Below are 25,141 nucleotides of genomic sequence, written 5' to 3' on the forward strand. Positions count from 1 at the left end.
GATAGCAGCAGTGCACCAGTGATTTTGGAGACCTAGTTTGTGCACTCGCACTGCCCCTTTTTTAAAGCTTGGCACTGTTGCAGTTGCATTTGGCTAGACCGGCTAGCACTGAATCTGGATGGTCTTGCTTAGCCCGACGCTTGACCTGCTTCCGTCAGGTCCATGTAAATGAGCATATTGTTAAGTTTTGTGCTGTACAGAAGCGCATGAACACAAAATAAATACGCATCTATCGTCTGTACAGCTTCGGGAATGCACTGGCTGGCCCATGTTGAGTGTTTATTTGTCCACTTAGTTACAACAACTATCTTGCAATGGCCCCTCCACACAAGGCCACGTTGCACAATGAGTAGCGCCTGGTGTCCAGCAGGAGCCATAACAGCCTTGACAAAACATGTATATATCTACACATACAAATCAACGAGCTCCAGCTTGCCTTCAGAGAATGGTGCAGCACTGATTGGTCTTGCGGGCCTGAAAATGAAAAATAAACCAGGCACATGAGTCACTTATGCTATTTAGCATGCACCCCAGCAACAATCAATGCACTGTTAATGCCTATGGCCTGCTACTGTTTGCACCTCTTACTAACAGCAGGTTCTGCTCTCACTCTGGTGTTTATAAGGAATACTTATGGCATCACCAACCTTGGTTGGGCACCGCATCATTTTTAGGCAGCGGTGTCCGGGCCCTGACTGACATCAGAGATTACTATGTGCCTTTTCTTGCCAGGTCTGAATTTGTTAAGTTCTGATGTCTCTGCTGTTTAACAGGCGAGTGAATGCAATCGCCCATGTATGGCAACAGCCTGCTGCTTTGAGGTATAGCAAAGTGGAACGCCTGTGATGACTGCTCCCCGCAATATGTGTTCAGACACCTTGTGAGTGTTGGCTTTCTACGATGTGTCTTGATTCATGGTCACTCCTCACATTCAATCAAATGAACTTTAGTAGCAAGGGTTTGCCTTGCTGCACTTTAGGTTCTCAATTCTATCTATTCACACAGTTAGCTACTGTTAACCTCAAGATGAGGCTGTAAGTGGGGGTGGGTGTTTGAAAGAGGGAAGTTCAGCCAAAGGTAGCACAGTATTTCCACAACAACCAGTACAGGCACAGTGCTAGAAGTGAGACGTGCTGTAGTGTAGATGAATGCCTCCTACAACAGTGCTACTACAGAAAGTATCCTAAATCGCATTCTTTGGAAAGTCATCCACTTCTTGTATACTTTTCAAGTGGAGCACTAATCATGCTGTGCACGAAATATAAATTTTCTTAAATCCTTTTCACCACACATAGCGATCATTTAATGGGCTTCTGTTTAACGCCAGGCTCTTTGTGTCAGCTGCATGCAACGGTCTCTCATTATCTGAAGACTGGGACTGAAGCATTTCACGATGTTGGGCTACATTGAGTTCAGGGTGGATGACAGTACTGTGCGGCAATACTGGCTCAAGGATAGCGCTACCACACTCAACACCAGATGGATCCTCCCCATCGCTTTGTCACACTGTTCCAGCCTGTACTTCCAATGGACCAAACTGTTGCCACCGCTCGCAGAGCATTTTTTGCATAGCAAGGACAGGGCACTGAAGAGGGCTAAAATTGGTACTTGTGTCTGACTTTTTTTGTTCGAATACCTAACTAGCTCATAAAAGTGCCTAGCTGAAGTACAGTGCATTTTAATAGGCATTGCGGAGAATCGGGGGAGGTGTTCCCATGACGTCTCGCTTTGCTGGCGGGGAGTGGAGCGCCGCCACATCTGCACGTGATGAGTTCCTGCAGCCGAAGAAAGCTGTTGCCCCCATGACAATCACGCTGTCTGTTGGCGCTAGTACCACAGCAACGCTGGCGCGCCCTCCCTTGTTAGTTAAGGTGACCAGTCCTCATTCAAGTTCGCACTGTTATTCAGGAAAATGTCGTACCAACTCGCCCAAGCATCCGCTTTAACAGAAAGGAGGACACTGCAGAAAAACAAACCCTAAGGGGACTGAGTGGGGTGAGTCCCCGCAGCACATGACCAGCTGGACAGTCAAACAGACTTATGAGCCAAGCTGGTAAAATATCTCTCGGGAACATCTGCACATATTAGCTGTGCAAACACTTTGTGCCAAGCATAAACAATGCTAAGTATACTGTCAGTTACAACTTAAGAATGTGGGACAAGCCATAAATCTGCAAACTTATCATTGTCTTTTAGGCTTTTCAATAGTTAAAAGTATTGGAACTGCAGCTAGTCAGATAAAAAATGCAAATCTGGAGCAACTGTACAATGTGAACTTTGAAGTTGCAGAAGACTGAAAGCTCCCTTATGAACGCAAGTTGTTTGTAATGGAAAATGGCCATAATAGAAGTTTAACATAGAAAAACCAAAGCAATTATTCGCTTGCAAGAACCACACGCACACTTTTACTCCTGTAACTAAACTAATCATTTTCAATGCAACAAAAAAGATTTTGTTTGCATTAGTAGAAAATATTCCTACTGCCAAGTATGCGACATGCATTCAAAGTTCAGGTTTTCACACTTCCGTGTTGCTGCATGCACACCTTGAATGTGCTTTGCGTTCGAAGGCTATTGCGTTCGAAGCAGGCTATTGCGTTCGAAGTGCAATCACGCTTTCTCCATTGGTAATGAAGAAGCGTTGTTTGTCTACAAGACAGCCCACCAACCTCCTCTACCAGCATGTGCGTGCCACTGCTGGAAATTTCAATTAGGTGACGCGTGAAAAATATTCGAAGACAGTTGCGTGCTCCGTTTACTTTTGTCCACGCCTGTACATCAAGGAGGAGTCAAAAGTGAGCAGAGGGAAGTTTTCAACACCCAACCAAAAGCAGTAGTTTGGTTTGGTTTATGGGGGTTTAACGCCCCGGAATCCGGATCTGCGGTCACTACCTGCCCTAAGTAGACATGTTCTCTTACTACTTCCAGCACCTTGCTACCAATGGCGAACTGCTGTTCCCTTGCTAGGCTGTTGAACATTACTTTGGTTTTCTGCATGTTAATTCTTAGCCCCACCGTTCTGCTCTGCCTGTCTAACTGATTGATCATGCTTTGCAGTTCTTGTCCTGAGTGGCTTAGCAAGGCAATGTCATCAGCGAATCGCAAATTACTCAGGTATTCTCCATTAACTCTTATCCCCAACTGTTCCCATTCCAGTCCCCGGAATACCTCCTGTAAGCAGGCAGTGAAGAGCATTGGCGAGATCGTGTCTCCCTGCCTGACACCTTTCTGAGAGGGAAATAACTAGAAGAATAAGAATGGGGTGGAGCGCATATGGCAGGTTCTCTCAGATCATGAATGGTAGCTTACCAATATCCCTGAAGAGAAAAGTATACAACAGCTATATCCTACCGGTACTCACCTATGGGGCAGAAACGTGGAGGCTAACAAAGAGGGTTCAGCTTAAGTTAAGAACAACGCAGCGAGCTATGGAAAGGAAAATGATAGGTGTAACGTTAAGAGATCGAAAGCGGGCGGAGTGGGTGAGGGAACAAACGCGGGTTAATGACATCTTAGTTGAAATCAAGAGGAAGAAATGGGCTTGGGCAGGGCATGTAATGCGAAGGCAAGATAACCGCTGGTCATTAAGGGTAACAGAGTGGATTCCAAGAGAAAGCAAACGTAGCAGGGGACGGCAGAAAGTTAGGTGGGCGGATGAGATTAAGAAGTTTGCGGGGATACAGTGGCGGCAACTGACACAGGACAGGGCTAACTGGAGAGACATGGGAGAGGCCTTTGCCCTGCAGTGGGTGTAGTCAGGCTGATGATGATGATGAACGCCCTGGAAATGTCAACCACCCGGGGTTCTTTAACGTGCACTGACATGGCACAGTACACGGGCCTCTAGAATTTCGCCTTCATCGAAATTCGACCAAAATCAAAGGAGTAGTGGACGAGAGCTAAGAAGAGTTACCGGATATGACAACTTTGTACTGTGAGCACTGAGACTATGCAAGCACAACTAGTTCCACTGCAACAAGAAACCATGCTAGCCATGTAGAATATTAAGGACCAGTTTCAAAAAGCTAAGTCTTCATTTATTGCAGAGGTGGACTATGCATCACCTGCTGCATGATACTAGTGCAAGAAAGAAAAAGGAAGCGAGACTTAGAAAGCTGTGTCAAGTTCAGTGTACCAGTAGGATAGATGCCAATACTTCCTTTAGCAGGAAAGTGGCCTGGCACTGAGCGTCTAGATATAGTGAAATAGACACCACACTAAGAAACACGCTGTAAGCTACAAAAGACTACAGGCATAGCCTTTTGAACAGAAAAAACCTTTATCAGGGCTCGCAAAAGAATCTCTCGTGGACATTCGTTAACCAGGCCCTTACTGTATGACCTCAGCATCGAAGATCTTTTATTGTAAACTTACATACAGGATTACAAAAAAGCTGTGAAGCTATGAAAGCTTTTACATTAAAAAAAAATGATTGTACAACTGGTCTTGTAGCGTATACTGTGCAGATTCACTTGAAAGCAATTGATAGACTGGAAATTGTATAGTGTGTAGCCGAGCTAAAGCAAGTCGCTTCTAATATTACTCATGCATCTTGAAGCCACAGGTTTGCAGCAAAACAGTATTTGCAGAGTTATCTAGGCTTTTATTAGGATGAACAGCCACAAATTTTATACGATGGCGAATAACATTGCAAATTAGAACGAATGCGAATATGTAGCTTTCCCCAGATTGCATCGTGGTAATATATATGGGTAGCAAGGTGCTTTTCATTTTCAGAAAAATGGGCTAAAGCTTTTGCCTAGAATGCGCACACTAACTCCCTTTGAGAGGTGCAGTAGCCAAACAATTTTCCAGACTCCGATAACTCACACGCATGTGAAATTTCAGACTTTACCAAGGAAGCGTCCTGCACCTCAAAGGGTAATGTACAGCCCCCGTCAAAAGTATACAGCCCAAGGGGTTCGCTTGTGAGGCCTGCAGTCAGCCTCGTTATGCACCCTCAGCGACCATAATCTCTCGTAAGAGGAATGGCTGTGCGTCCTTAATTTCCCCAAGCTTTGGACTGTTAGACGTGCTAGGGGGCCCCGCTAAACAGCTTAGAAGCAAAACCCTTGGGCTGTATACTTTTGACGGGGGCTGCACATATTCATAGCCTATATTTTGGACTTTGTGGAGTCCGAAAGCTCGATCTCTTTTACCTAACCTAGATGCGGGCAAATGCCGCAGTCTTAAACAGTCGAGTCTTAGCCATCGTCGCTGCCAATGCAGTATACTCGCGCGGCCAGGATTACACATTGGGGTGCTTGACCCCACCACTGGCGAATGAAGCGATGGCGCTAGAGTAGCCCACTTTTGAACATGCTTTACTGTCAGTCTGCATATTATTTTATTTCCTTTTGGTTGCCCCAACCTAACAAATGTCAGTCTGCAAACAGAGTTGGTAACTTGTGTTACACTGCATGCCAGCTGCATAAAACTATGAAATACTTCTCTTTGGTTACACAGCTAGTGGGCTGAGAGTGAGTGAGGTGAAAAAATGCGAGTGCTCGCAAACACCTGAATGCCATGGTGATACCATCAGTATATGGCAGTGCTGCAATCAAGAACTCTTGAAAGCAGGCCGCCACTGGGGTCACAAGGAGAGCCATGCACGCTGCACTGTGTATTCACCGTACCACTGCAGTGCTGCCATTAGAGTGCCTAGAATACTATACTGACTAGTGTGCTGAACACGGGTGCAGAAGTGGCAACGAATGCAATGCCTTCCTGAGGAGGCCGTGCAGGGCACTGCAGTGTGGATCCGCCGCAGGTTGTGTGCTCCACGCTGAGCCGACTGTGCAATTATTTAGGTACTGCTGAAGTATAAAATCTAGACAAGTCTTATAAAAACATAGATTTTTCCGTGCTAAGTGCACACTGCTTGAGCAGTCAAGCTGTGGGATCTGTGTCACATGCTGCACTCACTGTGCTGACCGCATGCACAAGCTAGAATCGGTGATGTAGAGGAGAGTTTTGATGTATTTGTTCACTGAGTGATTGATCGATTGGGTTTTTATGTGCAAACCAATACGATGCTCTGTCTATGAGCCAGACTGCAGTGACTGGCTCTGGGCTGACTTCTACTGCTGGTGATTTTATAAGGAATGCAGGCCCTTCATCAACACTCGGGACACACACTCCACGAGGGGTACGCATAAGTTCTCAGCTATATGTACTGTCTGTTCTTATGTACAGTACTGTGCACCTTTATCGTGAAGAGTTAAGCAAATTTTCTCACCTCAACCGCTGGCTTGTTTGTGGTAAAACTGAGCACAGAGCTTGCATATTATGGTAACCTTTGTTTCATAGCAAGTTTTGCAGTGACACTTGATTGAGCCGCAAATGATGCAACTCTGTAATCATCTGCGCCGAGATCGATGAACTGAAAGCAGCCAGTGCCAGATTGTGGGCTGCAGTGGCGCCCTTTGCGTAGTGGTGCTTTGCTATGGAAAACACAGAGGGCGCCACTAATGCTCTCGGTGAAACCCCAGGATTGGCGGCTTTCAGTTCGTTGATTTCGAGGCAGACGATGACGAGTTTGCATCATGTGCAGCTGAATCAGGCAAGTTCTGTTGACAAACTTACTACAAGACAGAGGTTACCGCAATACCCAAGTTCTGTGCGCAATTTTAGCTAAACGAGCCAGTGCTTGAGGCGAGAGAATTTTTAAAAGTCTTCACGACAAAGAAGCACAATACTGTATTATGCTTATCTTTCCTCTAGGTTCTGGTGCTTATATTCTACTGCCTTGTTTATTCATTTCTTTTCCCCGAGATTGCAACAAATTTGCATCGTTTATGTTACCAATGCTATCCCCCCCCCTCTAGTACCCTCATGACTGTCTAGGAGAGGGGTAATCTGAATAAACTTGTCTAAGAGTGAGATTACTTGCAGTGACGTAGCTTGGGCAGTATGCATACCTCTTGCTTCTCTTTCCTTTATCGTTGATGTATTTAAGAGAAGGAAAACTTAACAAAAATAACTTAAAAACGGAAATTCCAAAGTTCTGTTCTCATGCTCAAGGCTTGCACTGAAGCTTCGAAAGTGCAGTGTTCAAAACATTTGTGAACTCAGCTAAGCTTCCCACACATATCTCATTCCTGCTAAAAATTGCCGACGATTACGTTACTTCCTAATGCAAAATTTGAGCACAGCTCATCAGCTGTTCCAGCTTTTCGATAGACTGAGGCAAAGAATTCGAGCAAGACATGTATGTACAATTACAAACAACTTGTTATTTTTCACGCATTTTCCTTCTTCAAGAAACACTCCACTAACAGTTCTTGATTGTGGTGAAGGAAGCTTTGTGGTCAGAGAAATAGATGGATATATGCTCGACTTGCTTCACCAATGCCTGGTTCTCAAAGACGAGGTCTATACAAGTATTTCGCGAGGTTGTCGCAGCTGTGGGAGGCGTTACAAGCAAGAGGAACGGGATGTTCTCCTGCGTAAGTGGTAAGAAATTCCTGTTTGTCTTTATATGTACATTAAAGTACCCACCCACCCTGCCACCCTGGCAGGTGGCAGTTAATGGCTGACCGCGAGAGTTTGCTCACCGTTGTCAGCGCTAACGCATGCAGCCCACATCTCTCTCATCACCCCACGTACCTATAAATGCGATTCAGGTGTCCGCTGACCCAGGAAGCCAGTTATGCGCACTTCCTTTCTTTAAAATGATCGGAGCGTAAAACGGCAACGCCAATGGCAATGAACACCGACAGCCTATAGCTTCAGCACCGCGTTTCTGGCACAACGTTGTCAATGCCTGCAGCCCACAACTCTCTCGTATCACCCCACGCACCTATAAGCGCGATTCAGGCGTCCACTGGCCCAGGGAGCCAGTTATGCGCACTTCCTTTCCTTCAAATGGCACAACGTTGTCAATGCCAACGTATGCAGCACACATCTGTCACTAAAGCCACGTAGCTTAAAGCACGATTGAGTCGAGGTGTCCACTGTTCCTAGAGGGCAGTTATGCGCCTTTCCTTAGCTTTCCAGGCTCCCGCTCCATTGATTTCGCAGCTTAAAGCGCGAGTAAGGTGTCCACTGCTGGTTACAACGGACAATGGCGACGCCGTGAAACGGGCGCCAAAAAGTTGCACTCTAAAAAATGAACTAAAGCCACAATGGATTACCTTCCATGCTCACCGAAAGGGCATGAATAATGTTTGGTGGCTTGAATGGCCACCACACAATAACCATAACTGGGATAATTGCCACTGCCTGCCATAACCGGCAGTCAATTAAACACTGTGATTCACGCATGTTTTGTTTTATAAGGTGCCCCACACAACAGGGGCAAGCAGTTTTTTCGTTCTTATTCTTTGCTACATAGCCTGTAACATAGTACAGCAGGACCGGCCCTAGTTAATTTTGTGCACCTTACATGCGCACTTTTAGAAAAACCCGTTCAGGTATTGCTCCATACTTGCATCTGGAAAGATTTTGTCTTGCTTGAGTCGCTTGTAAAGCTTGCAATACACATTGTGAACAGTTGCCTCCTTTTAGTGGATTATGTATAATTTAGACTCACTACAGAATGGTGACACAGGGCATAATGATCGTTACTACAGGATGACAGCCTCATTAGGCTGGAAGGGTTTTCTAGCTTGCCTTGACCTAAACGAAATTATTTTAGTATTTTAACCCTTTGAGCGTTTTTGGCGTATATGTACGGCGGCGGTTTTCTGTCCCGCAAGGTCTTTGCTGTACGAGAACGGTTTGAACCCTCAGTTTGAAATATCATGCCATAACTACGATGCATGCTCACTGGGAAGTGCTGCCACCTCCTAGGACTTCCAAGAAGCGTTTGAAATTTGATTGTGCTACCGCCTTACGGGGATAAAAAGAATTTATTTCTAGCTGAATCATTGCGAGATTGCAACGGAGGCGCGTGAAATTTGATTTTTATCTTCATTGCAGGGGCCGCAGAAGTTGATTTTTATCTTTATTGGCGCTGCTTTTAGCTTGTTTATCACTGACGCTCAGGAAGTATTCTTGCGGTCCTTGTTTACTGAGTTTCCTTCGAGTTCTTCATATGCACGGCAAAGCACGGCAAATTCGACCCTCACAGGGTTAAACCCGCCACTAGTGAAGTTAAGAAAAAACATTGGTGTACATAATTTCGAATGCTTGCTGATGCTTGAGTAGTGAAGTGGGGTGGCTGGCTCATGCCCAAAATTAATGTAAAACAGCAGAGACAATTAATGGAGAGTGATGGGACAAGGCTGAAACTGTTCCCTATCACGTGGTTCTTTTTTTCGCGGGCTTTCTTTTAAGGCAAATAAAGGAAGCTGTACCAGTGGTACTTGGTTGCAAACATAGCAACCGGTTATTTTTCTATGGGATCTGCAATTAATACATTGACACTTTCTTCCTGAAGGCAATAATTAAAAAGTTGGCCAATTAGTCTCTGCTAATTAATTATGTTTGCATAATAAAAAAATACTGCAGACTAGGACACGCAACTGGCAACAACCCTCAGTTGGTCTCACAGGGTTAGGGCACTTCGTCTTTTTTAAAAGCTTGGTTACATTTAGCTGGGACATCCTGTATATAATTTTGCTCCAACCTCTGGACATGCAGCCCCTCTGTCGACGGCGCCAGCCTCGTGCACAACAGAGGGCAGGCACTCAGCACACCTGTCAGTAGGCTCCATGCACTATACTGCGGTGGAATGTTCCATGGAAGAAGACATTCGAATATATATTACTTAGCGGCCGTGAATACCGTGGGGTGCTCCATGTATACCAATGTCTAATGCATCGAAAGAAGAAAACATGCAAGCAAAAATTTGGTGTTTATAGTCTTTTTGAAGTACTGCTACATAAGTGCTGATTTCGCAAAGCCACCATCAATTTAATTTAATAGATGAACCCATTCTGCCTGCAGGAAGTATTACATACAGTGGGGCAAGGGGTACAACTAAAGTTCATAATACAAGGCAGACAAACAGACAGATTGTGCACAATGGGTAACAAATTAGCGCTACATCAATTTAAATACAAAAATAATCTTGGGCTGTGAATAAAGCAAGCCTTAGTGACCATGAATCTTTAACCACGTTGACTAACAAAAATGCAGCAAATGGCAAGCCTGCCTATGGCACTACATTGAAGGGTAGATTTATGAATTCTATTCATAAATGATAATAATGCATACAAGATGGCGAGATCATTGTAATGTAAAACACAGCACTCACTGTCTTGTAAAATGTCTTTGACTGCATGCTCAGATCCTCAGATTTTGCCACAAGGTCATCCAATTTCTCGCCACGCTCCAGGACAGCTTCGATGGTATTGTGCTGCATAAGTAAATCAGGGCACGCTCACTGTCACTGTACATAAACATGGTGCAGGCACGTACGTACCAAGATTATTTTAGTTTCGTCGAGGTCGGCTTGGATCTTGGTCATTGCATCTGCTTCTTTGGGCTCCTTGGGGGAAAAAGAGGGGGGGTGACAGGTATGTGAGGCACAGTGCTCGCAAGCATAACGAAAAGATGGCGCTCTAAAACTGTCGCACGCTTTACCTGGTACTTCGCCAGATATGCCTCCAGTCCTTGATACTGGCATGTACTAAAGCAGAATCACAAGCCATTAGACAGGCGAACGAAAACTTGTCAAATGGCTTTACCTCTCAATTAGTGAAGACCATGTATGCGACGGAATTTTCGAGGCAAAGTCTTCCAGCACCTAGAATGGGAACAAACAAACAGAAAGCGTGAGTTGCGCTGGGGCAGTACGAAAGCTGGCGATTACCTTGTTGATCAAAGTGTGCGCGACTCGGCCTGGGTACTCATGATCAGAGACGACAACACCGGCTAAACAGTCGCTGCGAACGTAGACGTGGCACATATATTCTGCACAAGAGACGGAATACCGATAAAACTATCATTCAGCCGTGGACTGTCACGCCTACCGTTTTCCCGCACCGAAGACCGAGTCGCTGCACAGCTTCGCGACACCAAGATCTGACTGGAAAACTTGAGGAATTCCACAACACTGCAACAGATAAAGGTAAACTGTTAGGTAAACATTACTTTAGATCCGAAACACCGAGAAACTTCTGCTCCCAATTTTGACACATGGGGTTTTATCAGGCCGGCGCATACGCACCTCGATCGCTGGAAGTAACCAAACGACGACACTTCGTGCGCGCATTTTAATATGACGCTTTTTGTTGGATGCTTGTAGAGCACGGCTATGTGAAATAACTTCACCATTCTGGCCCTTCTCTCGGTCTTCTCTGGAAAAAGAAGAAACACCGATTGGAGCTTGCGTGAAGGAAACTCGGGAAGCTTCCACTTCGCGTTTTACTGCTGCTACTGGCGACATCAGCCATTAATAACGTTTCATACCTATTTAGAAAGAAGGCTAAGCAATAGGCGACCTAGCCCGGTCATTCACGGACACAAAATACATCGTATACGCAAGGCTATTCACCGATTTCCACAGCAGCCTACTCACAGCAAAGAAGTTCCGAGACCAATCGACGAGGTATGACACAAAGCGGAAGTAGCGGAAATGGGCTTATGCCCCAGAACCCAGAGTCCTCGCTAATAATGGCATAAACAAAAATCAAGTTTATTTGAAAATATTAATAATGTTTATTGTTTTAAAAGTTAATTTAATTAATAATATAGCAATGAAAAAAAATTTTTTTATGCGGCTTTCATATGATGTTTTCAAAAAGTTGAAACCTTTCGAACGAGAGTACGTTAATGCCCCTCTTTCCGGCTAGTGAAAGGCATATGTGAGTGCTGTTGTACTGTGACTCCTTAAAATCTCGATGAATCCTTAAAATCTATTGCAAGTTTTTTGGTTTTTAACGTTGTTTGCATGCCTTAGAGCCTCTTCTTAACATCTGCTCTGTGATTTATTCGAATTATTGTCGTAAGTCATTTTCATTGCTTATTTGAGGCCGGCCCTGTTTTGCGGTGTGTATCGTCGCCGGGTTCTGACATTATTGTCTGATCTGTCGGCGTTTCTTTTTCAAACAGTGCCTTTTGCGTGTACAATACGATTTAACTGCACTGTGCATACTTTTGTCGCATGTTTTCTACCTGTTACCATTTTCGCTAGTAAGTCATCGCTTGTCACTACACGGTTACCATGGTCTTCTCGACACGAAGAGCCTCTGTGTAGTAGAATTTTTGAAGGATCTTTAACGAACGAGTTTTGCATTATTTACCGTGTTTTACAGGCCTTAAAAGGATCACATGGCTAAGCTAAACCGTTTGGTGTCCTCTTCGCGGAGGAAGAACAGGAAGAGGCACTTCAATGCTCCATCGCATATTCGACGGAAGATCATGAGCTCACCGCTGTCTAAGGACCTTCGGCAGAAGTATAACGTCCGCAGCATGCCCATCAGAAAAGACGACGAAGTTCAGGTAACTTTGCGTGCCTGACTGGTTTCTGTTGCCACGTGCGATCGTCTTCACGTGCGTGACTGTGGCGGTGTGAGCGTTAGCTTTGCACGAGAGTAACCCCTTGGTGGGAGCAGGTATTTTTCCTGTGCTGCCTTGAGGCCACCTTATTTGCGGGATCACATATTTTGCTGTATAAGTGTGTAACGATTATTCGGTCTATGAAACTGAACGCAAAACGTGCAGTGGTGCACCGGACGGTAGTGCAGTAGTGCATGCGACTTGCATGCGATCCGTCGTTCGTCGTGCAAAGTCTGGTTCCCTTCTACCTTAATCCTCCCTCCCTCATTTTCAGCGGCAGTAAATGCTTCACTGGGTACCGTCGTGACTGACCTTTGAAGTGAATACTCATTCGTTAAATCGGCACGTGCATGTGGGCGCGGACTCATCGTGGAAATCTGGTGGACCAAGTAGTCTGTGTGTAGTCTGGCGGCAGATAATTGGCTGCTTGGTTCACCAGTCGGTGTTGGTGATCTAACTTGTGGTACACAGGTTGCTGAATTTGGCTAGGCCACGGTGGTGCATGTGGTGTTTGCCTGCTCTAACAGCAGTGCAAGATCTAAGTGTGGTCAAATGTCCAGTTTGACCTCATGCTGTGAAAGTTTTGGCCACTTAGTTCTTGCATTGGTCCAAACATGGTGTAGTAAAGCACTCTAATTGCTCTTATTCTGCCAAATTCATGGATATTATTTTCGTGCAGGCTGTTTGAGTGGCTTGGCTTGTAAGGACTGCTTTGTATAAAGGAAGGAGAGGAAATGTGATGTGTCTAGATGAGACGTGTGGTTGATCTCTTTTGCTATCAGTTATGCTATCATCAGCATGTTAGCAAGTACCATTGTTGCACTTGCTGTAGTAAGCTGGTACATGCCATTGTGGTTGTGGCTGGAATGGCAATTTACTGACCACAAGATTAGTGGACACTGCACAAGTGTGCGAAGTGGAGAACTTAAGGCAGTGACATTGTTTGCTCTTGGTTGTGTGGCTGCTTTGATGCACTGTCTAAAGGACAACTTTAAGAATAATTGAGTGCTCTCTATAATATAGAGCATATGGAAAGGAAGGGAGGAGACTTCTCTTTATCTGTATGAGAGGGAATTTGTTGAAAGGACGCAGTTGAGTAGCCCAGAAAGCCTTCCAGTGAATTCAAAATTTCCGCTGGCTCAGACTTACCGACAATAAATACTCCCTCACTCGCGTTGTGTTCAGAGCAGGGGTGCGAACGAAGCAGGTACAGTAATGCAAGAGAATGCGCCATTGTACCCTTTGCACAACTCCTTTACACACATCACAACTCCTTTCCTGAGCAGCCGCGGTGACTCAGTGGTTATGGTGCTCGTCTGCTGACACGAAGGATGCGGGTTCGATCCCGGCCGCGGCGGTTGAATTTCTTTGAAGGAGAAATTCTAGAGGCCCGTGTACTGTGCGATGTCAGTGCACGTTAAAGAACCCCAGGTGGTCAAAATTTCCGGAGTCCTCCACTACAGCGTCTCTCATAGCCTTAGCCGCTTTGGGATGTTAAACCCCATAAACCAAACCTTACACATGATAACTTGTGGGGTTTCAGCCGTCCCCCTCACCTTTTCTAAAAAAAATACAGTGTAGGGCTGACTCATCTTCCCTTGTGCTTGCCCCTTCTGTTGACAGAGCAGCTTAATGAAGGGGGTTTTTGGTTGCAAAAATTTTCCTGTAAATCAGCTTTCCTGCAAATCTGCAGGCTTGGCGCATGCACATGTCGTTACTGGAGAAAGGTCCATTTCATCCAAGCTGTGTTGAACTGCAGTTTGCGTGCATTCTTTATGGGGCCATGCCCAGCTGCAGACTGATGCTTCGTGCTGCAAGCTAGCAGCTTAAGGTATTGTGCTGATGAGGCTTCAGAAAGTTTAGTGAATGTCATTTTGGTAAAAGTTGCTTTTGTAGCATCACTTCTAGCTAGGTCATTAAAAACCTCTCAAAATTAGTTTTCCATGCAGAAGTTGCCATTAGCAGTGTTCAGTTCATCCATTTTCTCTTAGGCTGTGCCTTTGTAGTTAGCGCTATGTAGGATTCTGGTAGAATTCTTACTTTGCATGCAAATAGGATGCAAGTAACATTTGGACACCTGAGCACTTTTTGGTCTTGTTTTAGTAAAATTGTAAGTTTTGTAGCTTCCGGCAGCTGTGTACTGTGGTGAAGAGCACCCAACGAGAATAGTGAGGAAATAAAAGTGCGCCTATTGGTAAACGTCACTTAACCCTTTCCGGTCAGGTGTAGTTTCCCCAACTGACTACTGCATCGGTCAACATTCTTTTGGACCTTCTACCCCCATGCAAACAAAGGGAGTACCATGACATGATTTGGTTATAAACATTTATTGGTTATTAGTTTATTGGTCATAAGCATTTATTGAAAGCATATATTTCTCAGTTTTCATTTTTTTAAAAATTCTGGACGGTCGTCAGTGTATAATTTCCAAGAGTCACTTCCCGGTGTGTTTTTGCTGCCGATTGTGCTGCTGCACTCTTCACATTCGCTGTCGGAACTTGTGTCGAAGGATTTACATAGTTGTCTTCGTCACTAAATTCATGTTCACTGTCTACAAAGTCATTAGACAATTTTCCGTAAAATACGCCTACCGGAATGGAACTCGTCGTTTTTGGCACCTATTGATAACCTCGAAACCACATGACCAAGAAATATTTTCCAGTGGTATGGTGCTGCCATCCCTCAGTAGAAAGGCCAAATAGCTAATTTACAGGTTACAACAAATCTAACCAGATAGGGCGCGAATTTACCAACAAAAACAGTAGGCAAAACGTTGTGTCGGGCCATGCCCAACAACTGACCGTGCGGATACTTATCCGCTGTCGGGCGATGCCCGACAGATGACCAGAAAGGGTTAAGCTGTCTAATGATACCTGGTTGCAGCATTACATGATTTCATCAAGGACAGCGCAGTGAGCTACGGAAGGGGAAGTGACAGGGATAATGTTCAGAAATGGAGACTAGTTTTAAATACCGGTCATGAGGAAATTATATTTTTGTGGCCCCGCCGCGGTGGCTCAGTGGTTACGGCGCTCGGCTGCTGACCCGAAAGACGCGGGTTTGATCCCGGCCGCGGCGGCTGAATTTCTTGAAGGCGAAATTCCAGAGGCCCGTGTGCTGTGCGATGTCAGTGCACGTTAAAGAACCCCAGGTGGTCGACATTTCCGGAGCCCTTCACTACGGCGTCTCTCATAGCCTCAGTTGCTTTGGGACGTTAAACCCCAATAAACCAACCAATATTTTTGCGGAAATCAAGGACGTGGGCAAGACGAGTAATGTGGAGGATAACCAGTGATCCATTATGGTAGCGGTGTGCATTCCAGGAACATGGCAAGGTATGGAAGAGGGACATGGGAAGATGAGGTCAGTGAATTTGTGGGTATTGGGCAGTGAAAGCGATCTAGGACAAATATTAAGACCAGTGGGAGCGGCGTTTTATTGCCTGGCAATGCTGGTGAATAGGCTGTCTGTCATGCATGCAGAAGCCCTCATAGGCTGGTGAGGCTGGGGCCAGGTAGTCGTGGGTATAGGTAGCAAATTTTTCTGTAACACCTATTCATGTTGCTCCAGTGGCTTGGTCATGTGACTGGCCTGCCATTTAAAAGCAGTGCTGTTCTTGCATGTGATAGCGTACAGGTGATCCTAGATATTTCAAATCGTTGTACTGAAAAGCCAAAACATTTCTTGGAAATCGCATGTGAAAATATAGTGCTTTTGTTCGTGTTTATTGAACTCCCGTTTAGTGGAACATTCTACATGTTGAATTAAAGGCCGCGGCCCTACAAGTGATAGTTCTTAGGTTGTTCACACAATCACTTTCTATGCGAAGATGCTGTAAACTGTTTCACGGTAGGAAGGGGGTGTGGTTGTGGGTCTGGTGTACCTGTTTTCAGCATGACGCTGCTCTCATGCTCTAAACCTCTGCTTGTTACATGTTGAAGCGAACCTAGCTCATCAAAGGCTTCTGGCCGCTCTCGCCTGGCGTGCTTTGATGCCAAAGTCGCCGCAACAACCAGCTTCACTTAACTCTTTCGCTACCGCGGAAAAATGCACGATTTGGAGCGTACTGAAAGAAAATTTTTTTTCTCAAGAACTAATACACCCAGCACATATTGCAATGCAAGAAATTGTAGCTTATTAGTTACACTTCTGAATGAAACAAACACCAGAGTTGTGTGTGCAAAAGTAAATGAACATTTATTTGTGAAATTTGCTAAAAACACAAAAAAAAAGTATATAGCAAAAACAAAAATTACCGGCTGCACTGAGCCCGAACTTGATTAGAGGAAAACTGGAATATACAAACTGTTGCACATGTTTATAGCTGTCATTATTCACAGTTTCAGCTATGAGAAAAATTTACTGCACTTTCCATGGCTTGTCAAGTCAGGGGTCATGACTGTGGTGCCACTGTGAAGAGCAATCAAAGGTGAAGATGTGAAGTAGAGGTAGACTGACAAGTGCTTCACATAAGGATTTATCTTTGTTCCTCCCTTGTTCTCTGATAGCCGAGCTTGTAGTTTCTTCTTTTTTTCATTCTTTTCGGTTGGTGTTGAATGGATTCTATGAGAGGATTGGGGGCGTGGACTTCTTTTCCCTCATCATACCCGAAGATTTCTTGAATGAGCTGCTCCCTGAAAGCCAGCTGATAAAATTTGGCATTTTAGGCAAGCTCTAAAACATCAGGATCGATGAAATAAGTTTTATCGATGTGGTTCAAAAGCCAGGACACTTTTCAAGTGTTGCCAATAGAAGCTGCCGCCACTGAATCATCCGGGTCTGTTACATGCAAAAAAACAACAACAAAAAAAAGCGAAAAACCAATTTTGAGAAATGACTTTTGATGGCAGAGGGCCAGAATAGATTATTCTGGTATTTCAGTAGAGATACAGTCGTGGCAGGTAAAAAATTCCAATGTATATGATGATTCCAATGAACATCAGAATCTCCAACAGATTCACGTCTTCCCATGAGCCGTCACGTCGAATTTGCTGAAAATCTTCATCCATGCATACTTATTAGTGTTTCCGCACACGATCTTCATCATTTCCGCCGTGAAGAGCATAAAAAAAAAGTCGAGAAGTCAAGCGAATCTCCGAGCGCCGCTCCGCAGCGATGTGCCGATATGGTCACCTAGCTGTCGTCTTGGTTGAAAAACGCGACGCGACCGTGAGCATTTGGCAAACTGTCTTCGCCATACGTTGTCAAGACCCTGAAGCACAAAAATAAACCACTGTCATCAATTACAAACCGTATGCACCGCAGAAAACACACAGCGAACAAAAACAGAACTTACATGCAAGTACGCGCTGACGTTCCAGGCTCCCGAGGCGAAGTCTCGCTGCCGAAACCGAAATCCGACGTTTGTACATTGTTGCCCGACTAATAACCGCTGCTTTCTTTGCAAAAAACGAAACCGAAACCGGCCGACGTGCTCGGTGTCAGCTTTCGCTTTCGAGGAGCGCGCGGCGACGCGGACGCCATTTTCTCCGGCTGACGCTGCTGCGGCCGTCCAAAGTTTTATTTTTCACGGCGCCCCCTCATGTCAAAACACTGAAACAAAGGCTGCAATCGAAAGAGCAGTTGTTGAGCTCACTAACTAGATGGCGGAGCACGTCCACAACGCTCCAAAATAAGCTTTTTTGCGCGGGCGATTTGAATCGATCATATGCGAACGATCGCCTACGGCGCGGTAGCGAAAGAGTTAAGGGGGCACACTTGTCTTTGGACCAAAAGATGGCCTAGAAGTGGGTCTTTTGGAAATGGCATTTTTTAAATTTACAGATATTAATCTCCCAAGTTTACCAATTTTTTTCTTTTTCGAATCAGTATTCTGATCACAATACTGAATTAGGATCATGGTTTGGGCTGAATTTGTGTAGGAACAGACAATGAAATGTCATTCAAATTTTTGGCACCCTGGCTGCTTCGGTACATGTATATCTCAGCATCAAGGGCAGGTAGTGATTTTTTTTTCAAGGGAAGCAGAAAGTGCAATGTTTGCAATGTTCAAAGCAGAATTGATCAATCATGTCTCAAGAATTTTTTATTTTGCAAAGAGTTGATGCTTGATAGGCACACCTTGAATGTTATTTCAAGTGCTGTACAACAACCAATAAAGGCTAAATAGGAAAAAAAAATGCTTTTAACATTGTACTTATGTAGTCATGTATAAAATAAATAATTTATTTTTTGCCCTAAAGGCCCGGAACTGGGCATTACATTGGGGGAATGTTTCAAAGAAAGCAGCACCTGATAACAAATGATAGAAAAGGTACAGTAGGCAAAGTTGAGTGAACATTGGGGCATAAGACTCAAGAACTGTGCAAACATGTTGGTTCAGCATAGCACAAGGAATAACAGAAGCAAAGCAAAAAGGTACCGGCAGAAATGTAACTGCATTCATAACACACTTACGAATCAAGCACTATGCGACACATTTGCTGAGTTCAAAAATGTTAGTGAAGCTGTTCAAAAAAGACAATGACACATTTGCTGAGTTCAAAAATGTTAGTGAAGCTGTTAAAAAAAGACAATGATTCGGTATTGCAGACGGTGGCGGATGGCAATACATTTTATTAATTTGTTGCCATTACCACTGGCGACTTCCGATATTTTAGTGTGCGAGCGAAAATTGGGTGGACTTAAATGTGCATGATCCAGGCAAGCAGAGATCAGTGACTTATTAAAATCGATTATATTAAAATCGATTATCTTGAAAGGTAATGTATAGAAAAAGCAAATGCCGATTTGAAAACAGTGTAAAAAACTGAGCAAGGTGGTGCATTTTCTTTACGGTTGGACGAAAGATACGGATATTAATTTTTTTTTTATTGTTTGCAATGAATACCAGCAAAGAGGTGGTCTGCTTGCACCTTTTCAGGTTGATATTTTCTCTCCCCTCCTCTGGAGGAGAGTGGCTTTTGTGCAATCCTTGCTGTGTAGCATATTTACATATGCCTCCTCTGCATCCTGCTTATGCAACGCCTGCATGACTGCTTTCATTGAAATGAAACGCTTTTTTCATAATCTGGGAGGGGTTGACTATTGTGCACGTTTAAACCTCGTTGGCTTTAGTATGGTCTGTTGTTGAGTCCCATTTCTAAAACCAACCTGCTCCCAGGGTTGGTTGGAGTCTTGGAATTGCTGAAACTTTGTAGCGTGCTAAGGCTAATAGGTCTAATTTTTGAAGTGCTTGGTGTCCTCTTTTTTGTAAGTTACGATGACATTCTTTTGTGCTTTTGGTACACTTGGTCTTAAGGCATTGTGTGTACAGGGTTGAAAGCTTTTGCCATTCTTCAGTAGATCAGCAGGATCCTCTTCTCCTACTTTTTCTGTCTACATTATTTGTAAAGCTTTTCTACCTCTTAAGTTAGAAGTGGGGTTTTCAGTTCTTTACCTCTGCCATTTCTGCTGTTAGTGCTAGGCTTTTTTTTTTGCTGTGGTACTATTTTGTGTATTGTAGCGGAGGGTTCCAAATTAATTTTGACCGTGACCTCAGCTCAGGATTTTGAAATTATCCTGGAATCCTCACTATGGAATCAAAATGCCAAAACACCCATGTACTGAGTGTTCAGTTGCATAGCAACCTCGTTGGTGCTGTACCCGAGGTGGTTGAAATTAATTGGGAGCCTCCTGATATGATCTGCCTCGTAGTTCACAGTACTTTCCCACATAGAAATGTACCTTTGTTTTCTTGTAGCTTGGTTGCGTGGTAATTATGTGTGCACTTTCATGTTGCTTGTTAAGGGAACATGCAATCGCTAAGTGCTGCCGTGAGAATCAGTGGCATAAGGCGCAGTAAGCATGACCGGCCCTCTTTTTCATGCATGCTCCTGGTGCTGCCCATTCTTGACAGCAGCGCTGTGCAAAGCATTAGAGGCCACGGGATCGAATGTTCCTCTAACAGTAGATGGTACTGTACACGTACAGCTGTCGGCAGCATTGTCTATAGAGAGTATTCACCAACGTCACTTCGGCCGTCATTTCGTTGTGTGTGAAGCACTGTGAAAGGCCGCTTGTGTCTAATGAGATTATAGCCTTCTGCTCTGGCAGGCACTACTGAGGCCTGATTCTCACAGCCGGTCTCCTCTACGGCGACGGAGGCGGTAACTGCGGCCGTAACGGAACGGAGAGTTGTTCTAATCGAAAGAGGCGCCGGACACCGGCAAACCAGTTTGGATGGGCGCTCGCTGCTTGCTACGTGCCCACGCACCCGCACATCGCCGCCAAAGCCGCGACTCTCACCAGCGCCATCTTTTGGTCGCAGCAAGCAAGCGGTGGGTCACGTGAAGCGAGCTCGCGCTGTGACTGTTGTGTTCTCCGTGGGGCGGGGCTCCGTCACCGCTTGACGGAAATGTAGAGCAGGACCCAGCAGCACCGGCTGCCTGACTTGGGGGGGGGGGGGGGAACAGTCCAAGAACCGGTCCCTCCGTCAGCTGCGGGTGCGACGGAGGTGACGGAGCAAGGGAGAAACCGGCTGTGAGAATGTGGCGTGAAGTGGCAACCTAGACAACAAAATGGTGCCCGTGACGTCACGTGAATAATACCTGCGCTACTCAGTCTCGTACATCAGGTACAAAGATGGCAAAGTTTGCACTCTTGTTTGTGTTGCCTACGTCCTCTATCAAAAAGTAGTCCGTAAAGTAATACTTTGCCTGCAGGTTTATTAATAACAAATTTGTCATGAGCTTGATAAAATGCACTCTTGTTGCTGACGGCAAGCTGTCGCTTTGCGATGCCTTATACCACTTGGCCACAAAACAGTCATAGTAACACGCCTTCCTTTATTTTTTTATATGGGCTACTACTTCCTTACCTTTCACAGGGTTGCACCTGATGTATGAAGTGGAGTATAGTGTTCCATTGGTGTTCTGTGTAGCAAGCAAAAAGTAGTTCAAGCAAACATACTCAGTGCGTGCACTTGAGTACATCCACTTTAGACGTACAGCAGAAATAGACACGAGCACTGCGGCCCTGACAGAGCGGCTGCCCTGACATTTGGCTTTTTGTTCTGCTGCCTTCCCCTCCAGCGGTCTAGACAAGTAGGCTCATGTCTTAATGCTGTGCCTTGTGGAAGTGCATGAAATGTGTGAAATTCAATAGCTATAGCTGGGGGAAGGGGAGTGAAGGTTTTTGGCGTTCTATAATTGAGCACGTGGGCATTGTCATAATTTTGAATTTCATGTCATGCAGGTGGTGCGTGGCCATCATAAGAGCCAGCAGGTGGGCAAGGTCGTGCAGGTGTATCGCAAGAAGTATGTTATCTACATTGAGCGGATCCAGCGCGAGAAGGCCAACGGTGCATCTGTCTACGTGGGCATCCATCCCAGCAAGGTGGTGATCGTCAAGCTCAAGATGGACAAGGACCGCAAGAAGATCCTCGAGCGGCGTGCACGTGGCCGCCAGCTCAAGGACAAGGGCAAGGGAAAGCACACCGAGGAGAGTGTGGCCATGGAGACGTAAATTGCAAATTCACCTGACTTTAATAAATGGCTTGGCCTGCCGTGAGTGGTCTTATGTGAAGTCTCGCTGGAAAGTAAATGCTGAGGCTTGCTTTACCTTGGCCCTACGTTTTTTGATAGGGGCAGTTGGAAGAAAACAGCAGTGGTGTGCCAGTGTGGCGCCGACCCTAGCGATTGCTGTCTAGGCGGTAGCGTTGCGGTCGCTTCAGGATGGCCGGGCCGTCTGCTACTCTGATGAGTGGACAGTGGCTTGTGTGCGCACCAAAAGGTATTTAGGGAATACAGATTTTGTTTTCAGCATAATCTCTTTTGTGTTAATGAAACGGGACTGTTCAGTAGCATTTATTACTAACTTTAGCCGGGCACATCAACTACTTGTTGGCAAATGGGCTGCTCGTCTTGTTGTGACTTCCCACCTGTGCAAACTTTCAGGGAGCTGATGTAGTGAGGGAATGCTGTGTTCTGTCATGGAAGCTTAAAAGCTCGTTGTTCGGGCTTCTTTGACCGTATATGCATGCATGCAGGGGCAAGTTAGATTCTTTAGCCTCCGAGAAGCCATTTTGGAGGCTTCTGGACGTCGGATTTTTTATTCAGCGAGGTGATTTTACGAAGTAAATGGCAGTTTGCACCCAGGCCGAGGCTGTGAAATTCAGTAGCCGTTTCAATTACTTCAGAAAATGTTAAATCTTTTATTCCTTAACACAAGCCAAGGGAAAATCTAATAAGGTGCCTTTCTGCTGGAGTTGGTGCTGCAAGGTGAGCACTAAGGGAATTCAGGGCTGTTACTGCGACCAGCCATGTCGAAGTGGACCTGCGAACTACTTTGCACAGCCGCATATTACCCATGTGAAGAATTCGATGAAGCCCAACTATGAGGGGGCAAGCGACACACCGCGTTTCTTCGATTTCACCATGCGGAACGACGGAAAGAAGGGCTTTCTGTTTCGGCTGAGATCTACACCACTCAACACCGAGCATCCTGCCCTCTTACCTCAGGTGTAGAGCACACGCAAACTTATCAGTACGGAGACGATGCGTGGCGCGAGCCAGCATAGACCAGTTATGCTGCAAACTGACGAAGTGACCGAGCACAGCCGATGGGCATGGTACTGTTGTCTCTTTCGAGAAAGAAAGAGCATTAAACGATGGGTTAAAAATGCAGAAAGTAAAAATGTGATCAATTAAATGGGTAAGAAGCATAGTGTAGAACTATATAGATACTGGAAAAGGTGGATCAGGAAGGGATCTTTCTACGGTAACTCGAGAGGCAGTGTCCTACTCTTTGAAGCTAGGTCAGGGTTTCTTAGAACGTGCAGCTACAGGAAGAAATTTAACGAAGGTGATGATACGTGCTGTTTGTGGTAAATCTCATACTCAAATGTGAAGGTATCCATCCAGATGTCAGCTGCCGCCGTGGCTCAGTGGTTATGGTGCTCGTCTACTGATCCGAAAGACGCGGGTTCGAACTTGGCCGCGGTGGTCGAATTTCGATGGAGGCGAAATTCTAGAGGCCCGTGTACTGTGCGATGTCGGCGCACGTTAAAGAACCCGAGGTGGTCAGAATTTCCAGAGCCCTTCATCACAGCGTCTCTCATAGCCTGAGTTGCTTTGGGACGTTAAACCAATCAACCATCTGGATGTCGATGCAGGCACAGCCACTCTTCCTGAGGCCCTAGGGTTTAGAGACAGCAGTGGTCATGTAAATAAATCTGCGGTGGAAGTTAGCAAAAAACGATTGGAAGATTGGTGACTCAAAAGTAGGTTAGAAGTGTTGCAAAACGTGTTGAAAGAAAAGTTTATTTACAGTACAGTGAAACAAAAAGAAAAAGCCTTGCATGGTGGAAACTGCCACCGCACTGTTTCAAAGGGGACGCTCCTATTTTCCATCCATCGATAAAAAGCGGCGACGGAATGGGGCCGCATCTCCAGAGCAAGTTTTCCCACTGTGTTTATCTAAAAACATTGCCTTGGCCTTTATAGCGATCTTGTGCTGTTTGCAAAAGTGGTTCAAGGCAACTTGTGTCCTGTATGTACTCGTGTAAAGGGCACATCCCCCAAATTGACAGTCGGTAATATGAAAAGTTGTAGGGTATGCATTTGTACTGTGTGCTCTTCCGGATGTAGCTGCCGCTGACTGGTTCAGTCCATGCGAGCAGGTGGCATGATCCAGTCCATCAGTCATTGTGTGACTAGCTTTACTCCTCCATTCTCTGTTCTCTCTCCTGAAAGTGGAGAGGGGTTCTCCTCTTCACTTCGCCACCTGTTGCCTCTGGGTGTTCCCTCCCAGGGATGTTTTCCTCTGCTTTTACACCTGCCAACTCTGGTTTCAGACACACGTGCAGGTTTTTGCAACATGGGGGTTCCAGTGCTAACGCATCAAAAAAGTAAGCCAGAATTGAGTTTCTTGAGTTATCATTTTGCCCATGTGGCTTGTGTCTGTGGGTGCCAGCAGATGTGGAGGCCAAACGCAAAAGGCATCCGTATGCTGTCCGATGTTAGCGCATGTTAACCTCTGGTGGTACAAATTAATCCGGAGGCCATCACTGAATAGTCCACCACAGCCTATGTGTTCCTTTGGGACTTTAAACCCCACAAAAATTGTAGCATATTGTTAACTGGAGGCTGAACAGATGTTGCTTGCTTGGCTCACTAAACGGTAACAAACATTAACCATGTGCTGCATAATTGGGATCCTTCATTTGCTGGTTTTACTTTTTACAGAGTTCAGGGGGGAAAAATCTAGCAATATTTTTTTAGTTCAAATTTGGGTGCGAATCAGTTATTCAGCCAAAAATTCTTTAATTCATGATTCTTCAGTCTTTTTTTTTGTTTTACTACAAGCACTCGTTCTTGTGCTGGGCACAAAATGTCCTATTTCTTGCTCAATATTTCACAAGCACAGAGATGGCAGGTTCCGCAGAAACTTTGCCAAATTACATTTTTGCCATCTATTGGAATTATTTTGAAGCATAAACTATCAATCTCTTACACAGCACATTGTGTGCATGCGAGACCTGCCTGCCTTGCAGAGTGATAGTGTATTCCAACAGGAGAATGCTGAAAAACAATCATTTCTTTGCCATAATTGGCGTGTGCCACTGGTAAAATAAGATTATTGTTGAGTACAAATCCAGTACCAATAGTGTTTACCAGGCATGTTTTTTGGGATCATAGACAAAGGAACTTGATTATTCAATAAGTTGATAAATATGCCTAGCTTGTATTTTAGTC

General features: G+C 45.1%; 3 protein-coding genes across 6 annotated transcripts in view; 2 read left to right on the forward strand and 1 right to left on the reverse strand.

The window, feature by feature from the left end:
* Nucleotides 1–232: 232 nt before the first annotated feature.
* On the reverse strand, nt 233–11,554 carry Ykt6 (YKT6 v-SNARE homolog). 3 transcript variants are annotated; one of them, XM_089578894.1, is made up of 9 exons: nt 11,467–11,554; nt 11,116–11,245; nt 10,919–11,001; nt 10,759–10,859; nt 10,634–10,692; nt 10,530–10,575; nt 10,369–10,434; nt 10,201–10,302; nt 233–474 (listed from the first exon to the last, which is right to left on the reverse strand). In XM_089578894.1, the coding sequence occupies exons 2-9, from the start codon at nt 11,220–11,222 to the stop codon at nt 439–441; spliced, it is 600 nt and encodes a 199-aa protein (XP_089435020.1). In that variant the 5' UTR covers nt 11,223–11,245; nt 11,467–11,554; the 3' UTR covers nt 233–438. The 3 variants fall into 3 exon arrangements, with proteins under 3 accessions (XP_089435020.1, XP_089435021.1, XP_089435019.1); XM_089578895.1 differs by having other exon boundaries at nt 11,443–11,521; XM_089578893.1 differs by having other exon boundaries at nt 11,358–11,513.
* Nucleotides 11,555–11,663: 109 nt separating this feature from the next.
* On the forward strand, nt 11,664–21,956 carry RpL26 (ribosomal protein L26). Of its 2 annotated transcripts, none has more exons than XM_089578902.1 (3): nt 11,664–11,752; nt 12,203–12,389; nt 21,642–21,956. In XM_089578902.1, the coding sequence occupies exons 2-3, from the start codon at nt 12,219–12,221 to the stop codon at nt 21,909–21,911; spliced, it is 441 nt and encodes a 146-aa protein (XP_089435028.1). In that variant the 5' UTR covers nt 11,664–11,752; nt 12,203–12,218; the 3' UTR covers nt 21,912–21,956. The 2 variants fall into 2 exon arrangements, with proteins under 2 accessions (XP_089435028.1, XP_089435029.1); XM_089578903.1 differs by lacking the exon at nt 11,664–11,752 and adding an exon at nt 11,753–11,892.
* Nucleotides 21,957–23,958: 2,002 nt separating this feature from the next.
* P5CS (Delta[1]-pyrroline-5-carboxylate synthase) overlaps nt 23,959–25,141 on the forward strand; it is a 47,318-nt gene continuing 46,135 nt past the window's right edge. The window contains exon 1 of the mRNA XM_089578896.1: nt 23,959–24,294. Coding sequence (XP_089435022.1) covers nt 24,200–24,294 — 95 coding nt within the window. The 5' untranslated portion in view covers nt 23,959–24,199. The remainder of the gene's footprint in view (nt 24,295–25,141) is intronic.

This window comes from Amblyomma mixtum, chromosome 3, assembly GCF_055824585.1.
Source record: "Amblyomma mixtum isolate Tamu chromosome 3, ASM5582458v1, whole genome shotgun sequence".
NCBI lineage: Eukaryota > Metazoa > Arthropoda > Arachnida > Ixodida > Ixodidae > Amblyomma > Amblyomma mixtum.